The sequence below is a fragment of the Melanaphis sacchari genome, unplaced genomic scaffold, assembly GCF_002803265.2.
Source record: "Melanaphis sacchari strain LSU unplaced genomic scaffold, SCAv2.0 Contig1377_pilon_pilon, whole genome shotgun sequence".
Classification (NCBI taxonomy): domain Eukaryota; kingdom Metazoa; phylum Arthropoda; class Insecta; order Hemiptera; family Aphididae; genus Melanaphis; species Melanaphis sacchari.
This window is the reverse complement of record NW_020270573.1, coordinates 5,002-15,326: the sequence shown is the minus strand read 5'-3', so window position 1 is coordinate 15,326 and position 10,325 is coordinate 5,002. Positions and strand designations below refer to the sequence as shown.

At 28.1% G+C, this 10,325-nt stretch overlaps 1 protein-coding gene across 1 annotated transcript; it reads left to right on the top strand.

The window, feature by feature from the left end:
- Nucleotides 1-7,785: 7,785 nt before the first annotated feature.
- LOC112591534 lies at nt 7,786-9,989 on the top strand. The gene is made up of 2 exons (XM_025335379.1): nt 7,786-7,927; nt 8,689-9,989. The coding sequence occupies exons 1-2, from the start codon at nt 7,786-7,788 to the stop codon at nt 9,987-9,989; spliced, it is 1,443 nt and encodes a 480-aa protein (XP_025191164.1).
- Nucleotides 9,990-10,325: the final 336 nt, after the last annotated feature.

Sequence of the window (10,325 nt, the reverse complement as noted above, 5' to 3'; positions counted from 1 at the left end):
GCAGTTATGGTTGTGCCCCGACAATGAGGATCTCGACATGGGAATTCGACAGGCCGAAATCTCGATTGTCAGTACTTGTGTCCCTATCAAATCAGTACGGTCGACGGTCACCGACCAAACATATTACATACGATGATCATGCTCATTATTCAACAATTTAAAATCAACACATGATGGTTATTGTTGTCATATTAGAGGTATTTCAGAATTATTACGTATTCATTAATCATTGCGTCATATAGGTCTGTTACGGGATATATTATGACAAACCTCGCAAAATTTAAGACTTGCTGACATACCCATGTCGTCATTGAGTTTTCTGTCACTATTGCCAAGCTTGCCGCTCACGACACGAGTCATCGTCGTCTCGTTGTTGTTCTTTCGAAGCTCTCTGGCGACTTCAACACAGGTTAACAAACAAAGTTGACCACGTTTATGCCGACAATATCAGTCCAGAATTGCGGTCCACACCTGACACATTCAGTGCCGGGTGAGCGGGTTCGTGCGTAGCACAATAGCTTCTTTGCCGGCGATGAATTCGCCATGCCGATAATTCAAAACAAACTACTGATGTTCTCAGCCAGAATGCTAAGTCATCAAATGCCGCAGGCATAATAAGATGAATAAAGTTGTGCTAGCATTTTGTCTTGCCTACCAAACTCTTCGCCTGGTACCATATAAATGTCGGCCGAATTTTCTCGCCTGAGATAAACAGTGCCGTATTTTCACGCCAGGAACCTGATGCTTTTTGTCGCCTGTTCGGGCTCCACACACCGGTCATGGATTTGTTGCCCTGCCGATATTCGCAGTGTTCATCAGTTAAAGACGTAGAGGCTTCCTGATTACGACACAGCGAGCGCCAGCAGAAACCGAAATCGTTCTCTGCGCGCAGAAGGCTGTTCAAGACAGTCGGGATCAACCAAACGCACCATCCATAATTAAATGACGAGCATGCGATAGCCGCCGAACATTATTTTTAGCACAAAATGCAGTAGGTTGTCATTAATGGTTGAATTTTACTGCGGCGACGTCAATTGTAGCCTCGGTGAATCGGGAATTGTTAGATCTTCAATTGTTGAGTGTTGCGATGGCGTATTTCCTTCGCTTTTGCTTAGCCGGGTATATTTTCATTTCGGCATAAGGATGAGTTAGTATTGGCATATAACGCAACTTAATACTAGGCCGTGGTCATTGGTAGTTTTCGGTGTTTGATTTTAAATGGTTGGCAGTATACATCACCCTAGCTGCCAGGTGCGTGACATCAGAACATTATGCACAATGCCTTTTGTTGATGGTGCAGGAACAGCCGTCCTATGAAGGAACGCAAAATAAAATACTTTTGGATTATTATCATTGTTATTATTATTTATAGTTAGCCCACGAGTTCACGGAAATTTCAGCCATTATCAATAATATGGTTGCAGCACCAAATGAAATCTTATTATGCTAGTATTTTTGATGGTGCAATACACAATGACACGTATAATTAAAGGAAGATGTTGAAAGGTGTTTGTCGTCACCTTACATATCGTATTTATTCATATATTGACGATGTAGTGAATGTTATAGCCGCCCAACGTCACCACGAATGGTTATCCTTTAAATTTCTCAACAAATACAAAATCATATATAGGGCAAAACTTACGAAATAGGTCAGTTGTGTATTTGTTAAGAGCAAAATATTTCAGAATGGAGTGGAATCCCGTCATTGTAAAAATGTATGTTGACTTATGATTTTTACATTTTATCATAATATACTTTATAGACTAATTTTCAATAACTACTTATATCAAATAATATTAATATAATATAATACATAATAATACTTTTATGATATATCACTTGAAAATACATTATATAAAATATTATTTTGGCGCAAATGATATGAATATTTTCGGATTTGCGCGTTATGTTGATATACAATTTTATTTGTCTTCCGGTTAATAATAATATTACCTTCAGGCAGTTCCAGAAAAATATCTTCATTTTGTCGTCGTGGCTTGTCATTAAATATCTTGACAATATTTTTAGTATTTCTTTTGAGATGGGATATTCTGATTATTTCACTATAATTAAAAACTCCTAACTTATATTTTAAAACAAAATATACCCATGACTAAAATATTATGTTGTAATGAAATAGTTCACGTTCATCAACTGCATGTTAATTGTAGCGTTTTAGATATTATAGGTAATCAAATAAACTTTATAAGATAAGATAAAATTATTTTATTTGTCGATATTTTGAAGTTCAATTATTGAACTCGCGGTATTTGACCGTCGGATGGTTTCGCTTTTGACATTCATTGATCATTAAATGGGTTTTAACGCCCCATATTCAGTAGTCAGATGTTTTTAAATGAAGTATTACTTTTAATTGTTTTTATAGTTACAGTGATTAGTTTTATTATGCTTAAAACTGATTTTTAAAATATAAAAAATATTTAACAACTTAGAGTGGTGAGGTTTTATACTGATATATATTTATCAAATTAGTTTTTCGAATGAATGCATTTATATATAATGCTAATCACACATATATACAATTTATTAATGTTGATTTGTTCTGATTTTTATCTCGTTTAAGTAATAAAAATCTTCTACAAAAATATCACAAGATATATAGTCCTGAAAGACGAATTAAAAACTTATTTTCACTAGAAAACTAAGCGTTCCAGAATCGAAGTGAAAGAATAAAAATAAATAAAATTAATTAATAGTAAATCAGAAATGATTTAGAAAAGTATCGTTTTAATAGAAATAGAAAATTTAAGTTGAGAAAAATGATGATATATTTACTCATCAATATATTTTGAGTAAATATAATCAATTGATATACCAAATATAGCTTTAAAATATACTAAGCATAATATTATAATATTATAGTAAATATATCTTATTACATTCATGCTGATTTTCAAGACATAATAGTTTTTATTATTATTTAATAATAATATAGTTTATGATCTGGATAAGACTTGCAATTTAATTATTATTCTAATACCATTTTTAAACTAATAATTTATTGTTATACTTAAAATTATCAAAATACATATGATACAAACAAAGTTTTCGAAATAAACCTAAGACAAATAAAATACTTGATTGTTAAGATGAATACACATATTACATTTAAAATTAACGAAAACTCACATATTATACCTATAAAATGTTATCAAAAATGCAACAAATTGCAATACAAAATGAAAAACTTATTTAAGTTAATATCAATACATATTAATACGAAATTATTTAACTTATACATGTTTTAAAATACATTTTAATACGTCTATATATAGTAACAGTAACATTTTAGAATCGAAAATAGAAAATATACTAAAAAGATATTAAATAATATAATTATACGTTTTTAGTATTGATGGGTAAATATTGTTTCATAAATAAGTCTCATATTCAGTAAATTTCGTAGAGAATCAATTGTGCTGATGGAACGGTTGCATAATTTATTGAATCTAGGCGATGGAAAAAACGTTCAGTAATGTCTTAGTTCCTGCATGTTGAAAGTTTAATAGTCAGTTTTTGCAAGCTAGACGATTGTTAAGCATTTTCACCGTCCCGTGTATCTCGATACTGGTGGTGTTAACTGGTGTGGAATAAATCATGAATTATCGATTATATATTCAGAAACATAATAGATGTTCCGCGATAGAAAATAAAATATACACATAAATTGATTTTTGCAATGGATTTATATCATGCTCTCAAAACTTAGCTGGTAAAATAGTAGTAAATGTTGATGGAGAAGAAAGATCATTAAAGGAGATAGAGAAAAGTCAATGAAATAGTTTTAATAAATAGAAAATAAAATATAGATCAAAAATACTTGGTGTAAGTTATTGATATAAAATATTGTTAAATGAATAAATAATAAGTACAAAATAAAAGAAGACTATCATTTATGTTGCATGAGATTACAGTTTTCATATTCGAGGAAGTTATCTACATAGCGATTTCTAATTATTACGCTATACTAAAATCATTAGCATTATTTACTGATCTAAATTTTGATTTAGAAGATTGACAGTTTAATGATTATATTATTATTTAATTAGTACTTTAAAATACTTATTGAATCATATAACAACTATATATCATTTAAAAGAAAAGGCTTTTATTATTATCTTAGTTTAATTATAAGATCAGTACATCATAAATACAAATGGTAGAATACGAGGGAAAGCGGACATCGAATGAAAGGTTTAAAAGTTACTAAAAGTTCATTATAAAGAAATGTAATTAAATATGTGGATTATAATCGAGTTTTTAGTTTATTTTAGATAGTTTTACTAAACGAAATAGAAGTCAACATAAAAATTGCAATCAAATTAATTTACGTTGATGCTATAAACGTCTGGTAACGGCGATGAATTCAGATATGGCTTTTAAATATCAAATATTTAAGATGTACTGCATCTATTTGCTGCCATTATAATGTATGTTCAATAAAATATTAACTGAGGAATCAGAATTTACGTGTTTAGGTTGCCTGTATCACGACGGGTTACAGTTACATTACTTAGTAAACTCTTAAAGAGAAAGTTCATATAGTTGAGTTTGTCATTCTTTTCTAAAATAGTAAAGGATATTACACAAGAAAATATATAATATTGTTTTAAATATTCTATATTGGTAAGAGGATAGTGTCGTTGAATAGCTAATTAAATATATTTTATTTTTAAAAGAGGATGAATGCAGCTGATTAACACGATAAACAGATAAAAATATTTGAACGTTTAGTCATCGCTCTGCAAATGCTTGTCAAACCATAAACATTTACCAAACATTACTTCAAACGTTCAAATATTTTTATCTGTTTATCGCGCTGGAAAATCAACACATTTAAAATTTAATCCACTTTTTAAAAATTAAAATACATTTGTTGTAAAATGAAATTTATTAAACGCTTATCATGTTTACTAATAACATTAAACAGTAATATCCTTATTTTTACCGACAACAATCGCTTTTTCTTTTGCGAACGGTAAATCAATATATGAACTTTTTAAAGTGTTTACTAAACACTTAACCAACCATCTATTGAGAATAAAGAGACCAACTGAACCTTTGCAATAAATCGATTCCTTCAGTTAATATTTTATTGAACATACCTATTTAGTAACTTAGCAAAATCAGGACAATTGCATGCTAAAATATTTGATGATTTAAAAGCTATATCCTGAATATCATGGGTTACTGACTGGTTTATAAAAGCATCAACATGTAAATTGAATTTTACTGCTGTTTTTGTGATGATTCGTTTTAACTTAAAATAATATCTAAAATATAACTAAAAATACTTATAATCCACATATTTTTGACTGTTTTATACGAACGTTTTTGAACATTTTAAACCTTTGATTTGATCAAGTCTAAGTTTCACCTGTATTCATACGTTGGTATTTTGTGATTACTGGATTACATTAAACTAAAAATAAAAATAAATAAAACTTTTTAAATGTATATATAGTTTATTATGTAGATTATTAAAACATTATTTTTAAAAGTATTCAAATAATAATATAACTATTTTTAAACATTATATACGAATCAAAATTTAATCAAGATTAAATAATTTATAATGGTTTAGATATTACGTAATAAATAGAGGTATCGCTGTAATGAGAATAACGTTCCTCAGACTAAGAAAACTGTAATCATCATACAGCTTATAAAATTGAATAATAACTTTATTTCATTTTGTAATTTGATTATTTGTTCATTTAAAATTTTAATTTTTTCTATATCTAATAACTTTTTAGCCAAGTATTTTTGGTATCGTATATTTTTTATTTTTCTATTTATTAAAACTATTTCATTATTTTTCTCTATCTCCGTTTGAATTGATCTTTCTTCTCCATCAGCTATTTCTTTCCTAGCTTTTTGCAACTCGTTTTTGAGGAAATTGATTAAATCCATTGCTAAAAAATCAATTTATTGATATATATTTATTTTTTTTTTTTAAATCCTTTAAACTATATATTAATGTTTCTGAATTAAGTAATCAATAGATTCATATGTTATTCCACACCATTATAGCCACCGAATAATCGGATACGGAACGGTTGAAAATGTTAACGAATCGTCTAAGCGACGCACAAAACGATTATTAAATAACCGTAATGTGGAACTAAGATAGTTACTGGAACTTTGCCATCCATACGCTAGATTCAATGTATTATACAACCGTTCACATCAACAGAAGGTGATTCTCTACGAGAATTTTACGAATATATGAACTATTTATAGAAACAATACTTATTTACATCAATACTAAAAAAAGTTATAATATAATATATTATTATTTAATATCTTTTTTTTTTTTTTAGGTATATTTTTTCTATTTTTCCAGTTCTAAAAAATGTTATGTTATATATATTCAACATTAATTTAAAATGGTATTTTTTAAAAAAAACATACAGTTTTCGTTGAATTTGAAATATTGTATTATATGTATTATTCATTAACTTAAATAAGTTTTTTTTTCATTTTTTGTATTTGCAGATTTATTTCATTTTTTGATAAACATTTTACATAGGTATAATATCATTTAGTTTTTCGTTAATTTTTTTAAATCGTAATATATGTATTCATCCTTAACTTAAATCAGTATTTTTATTTGTCTTAGGTTTATTTCAAAAACTTTGTTTGTATCATTATGTATTTTGATAAGTTTTTAAATAGGTATAAAATTAAGTTTTTTTTGTTGTGTTCAAAAACATAATACGATTAAAATATTTACTAAGTCTTATCAAATATAATATATATTATTATTAATATAATAATAATAAAAAAACTTTATAATATTTAGAAAAATCAGATAATGTAATAAGATATATTTACTATAATAATTATGAATATTATGTTAAATTATATTTTTAAAAAAGAATATATTTAGGTATATCAGTTGATTATATTTACTCAAAATATAATTAGAGTAAATGTAATCATCTAAAATTTTTTTTTTCTCAACTTTAAATTTTTCTATTTCTATTAAACTAGAATACTTTTTTCTAAATATATTTCTAATTTTATGATTAATTAATTTTATTTATTTTTTTTTTTAATTCTTTCAGCTGCGTCTTCTGACACCTTGTTTTTTTCTAATTGAAAATAAAGTTTTTTTAATTCGTCTTTGTAGATATATTCTTGTGTCATTTTATTCTGAAATTAGAGATTTTTTTTTTGTTATTTAAAAACGAGAATAAAAAAATCGAGAACGAATCAAACATTAAATAAATTGTAAGTATGTGTGAATACTAGCATTATATATAAATATATATTCAAAAAAAAATATAATTTTGATAAATATATATATATATTAAAAAACCTCCTCTAGTCTGTTTAAATATATTTTTTATATTTTAAAAAAACTCGGTTTACTATTATTAATAAAATAATCAACTGTAACTATTAAAACAATTAAAAGTAATACTTCAATTTTTAAAAAACGTGAGACACTAATCATACTGGGAGGCGTTCAAAATCCCGACAATGATAATCCCGAATGGTCAAAAACCCGAAACCAAAATCCCGACAGTCTAAAATACCGACAGTTCAAAATACCGACAGTTCAAAATATCGACAAAATAAAATAATTTTATCTTATCTTATAAAAGTTTAATTTAGTACCTATATTATCTAAAACGCTCAATTACTTGTCCCAAGTCTCAGTGAACGATCGAACATTTCAACTGAACAAACGTATTTTTGCGTGTTAATTGTATAGTACCTTTGTTTTAAATATAAGTTAGGAGTTTTTTAATTATGAGTGAAATATGTCAAATTATCCCATCTCAAAAAGGAAATGCCAAAATATGTGTCAAGGGATATTTAATGACAAAAGACAAGAATCGAGAGGACATATATTATTGGTGCTGCGAAAAAAGAAAACTAATGGCCTGCACAGGTAAGTTATTATTTTATTAACCGGAAAGACAAATTAATAAATTGGTTATATGACATAAGCGCCAAAGGTACGAAAATGACATATCATTTGCGCCAAAATAAATATTTTATATAAGTAGTTTTTCAAAATTGATATATCTTATAAAAATGATATTATATGTATACTATATTATATTAATATTATTTTATATAAATAGTTATTTGAAAATTGCTCTTATAAAAATTATATTATGTTATAAAATTAATAAATCATAAATTATGATACATAACATTTTTTTTTTGGTACATCTCAATGACAGATTACCACTGGCCATTTCTCGTAAAAATCTATATTTTTGCTCTTTAAACAAAATACACACAACACCTATATTCGTAACAGTTTTTGTGAATTTATAATGATTTTAGTTAATTTGTTGAAATTTAAAAATATTATTCGTGGGTATTTGACATTATATACGTTAAAGACGTTTATGGGTGTCAACATTCCTTATCGATATTACCGTGCCGTTAAATTGCGATATGAAATAAGGTGATTGACGTGTACCGTGTACGTTATTATTTCGTGTACATTGTCATTGTGTGGTACCGTTTATCCAAAAAATATATGTATAATAAGTTTCATTTGGGACATACTATTATGTTAATTGATAAATGAACAAATTTCAGTGGACTCGATATTTTAACTCACATTCTAATATAAATAATAATAACAATAGAAGTAATAATTAAAAATTATTTTTAATTTTTGCGTTTCATTCATAGGACGTGCAACCACTATACTTATCAACAAAAAACATTTATTACGTAAATGTTCTGATCATAATCACGCACCTGAAGCAGCTAGGGTTGATGTATGTACTACTCTTAGCCATTTAAAAGATCAAGCACGAAATACCAATGACCAACCCTGCCAAATTATTCAAAGTTGCGTTACAAATATGCCAAGTACTGCTCATCCATACATGCCGAATAGAAATGCTCTACGGCAACAAATAAAGCGTGTTAGAAGGGAAAATACGCCATCGCAACCTCAATCATTAGAAGATCTAACAATTCCCGATTCACTGAGAACTACAATTGGCGGGGAGTTATTTTTAATTAAAGATTCAACCATTAATGATGAAAAACTTCTACTATTTTGTACTAAAAATAATGTTCAACGGCTGTCGCATGCTCGTTATTTAATTATGGATGGTACGTTTTGGACAGTCCCGACAATATTTAGACAGCTATATACCATACACGCACCTGTAGGAGGAGACAATTTTCGAGTTTTGCCACTAGCATATGCTTTAATGTCATCAAAATCTGAAACCCTGTATATACGTCTTTTTCAAGACTTAATTGATTTTTGCGAAGATAATGGCGGGCAACTAAATCCATATTGGATAATGACAGATTTTGAACAGGCGGCAATAAAGGCATCAAAAGCAGAGTTTCCTAACGTGAAAAACACGGCATGTTTTTTTCATTTATCTCAAAGTACTTGGAGAAAAATTCAATCATCTGGCTTGGTGAATTTATATGGTACAAACGAAGAGTTTAGTTTAAAAATAAGACAAATGCTTGCCCTGGCTTTTATTCCATCTGAAAATATACCTGCAGCATTTGATGAACTTAAAGCGACATTTCCTCCTGAAGCTGAAGAAGTTGTCCAATGGTTTGAAGACAATTATGTACATGGCCGGATTCGTCGCCGAAACCAAAGAAATGGTAATATTATACGCACAGACCCACTTTTTCCGCCCAAACTTTGGTCTGTGTCAGAATTAATGGACCACGGAATTCCTAGGACACAAAATATTGTCGAAGCTTGGCATCGACGTTGGTCAACTTTGGTTGGTAAACCTCATGTTGGAGTCTATACAATGATAGAGGAGCTTCAGAAAGAACAACAACGAGTTGACTTGGAAATTGAATGCATTAATCGTGGAGAACCAAAACCGAAACAGAAAAAACAAATAATTGACAGAGAGAAAAGAATAATGACGGTATATAAAGATATATCAAATAGGAGTGTCTTAGAATTTTTACGGGGTTTGGCTCATAATATATCCATGTAGTTTTATATATTTTTTAATGATTAATGAATACATAATAGTATAAATATAATGTAATTGTAGTGTAATGTATTGTTTGAGTTTTTAAATAAATTGTTGAATAATGAACATGATAATATTATGTAAATATGTTTGGTCGGGATTTTAAACCGTCGGTATTATGATTTGTCGGGATTTTAAACAGTCGGTACTGTGACTTGTCGGGATTTGGTATGTCGGGATTTTACATGTCGGGATTATAATTGTCGGGATTTCGACCCAGACCCAATCATACTTTATATTACATATATACCACTTATGGTATTATTCAATTAAATATTAAAAACTTAAAAGCCATAA

What these genes read in the sequence shown, in the direction of transcription:
- LOC112591534 (XM_025335379.1), top strand. Translation starts at nt 7,786, where the DNA reads ATGAGTGAAATATGTCAAATTATCCCATCTCAAAAAGGAAATGCCAAA. An exon ending in AAAACTAATGGCCTGCACAG is followed by an intron (nt 7,928 to 8,688) that starts GTAAGTTATTAT and finishes TTTCATTCATAG; the next exon opens with GACGTGCAACCACTATACTT.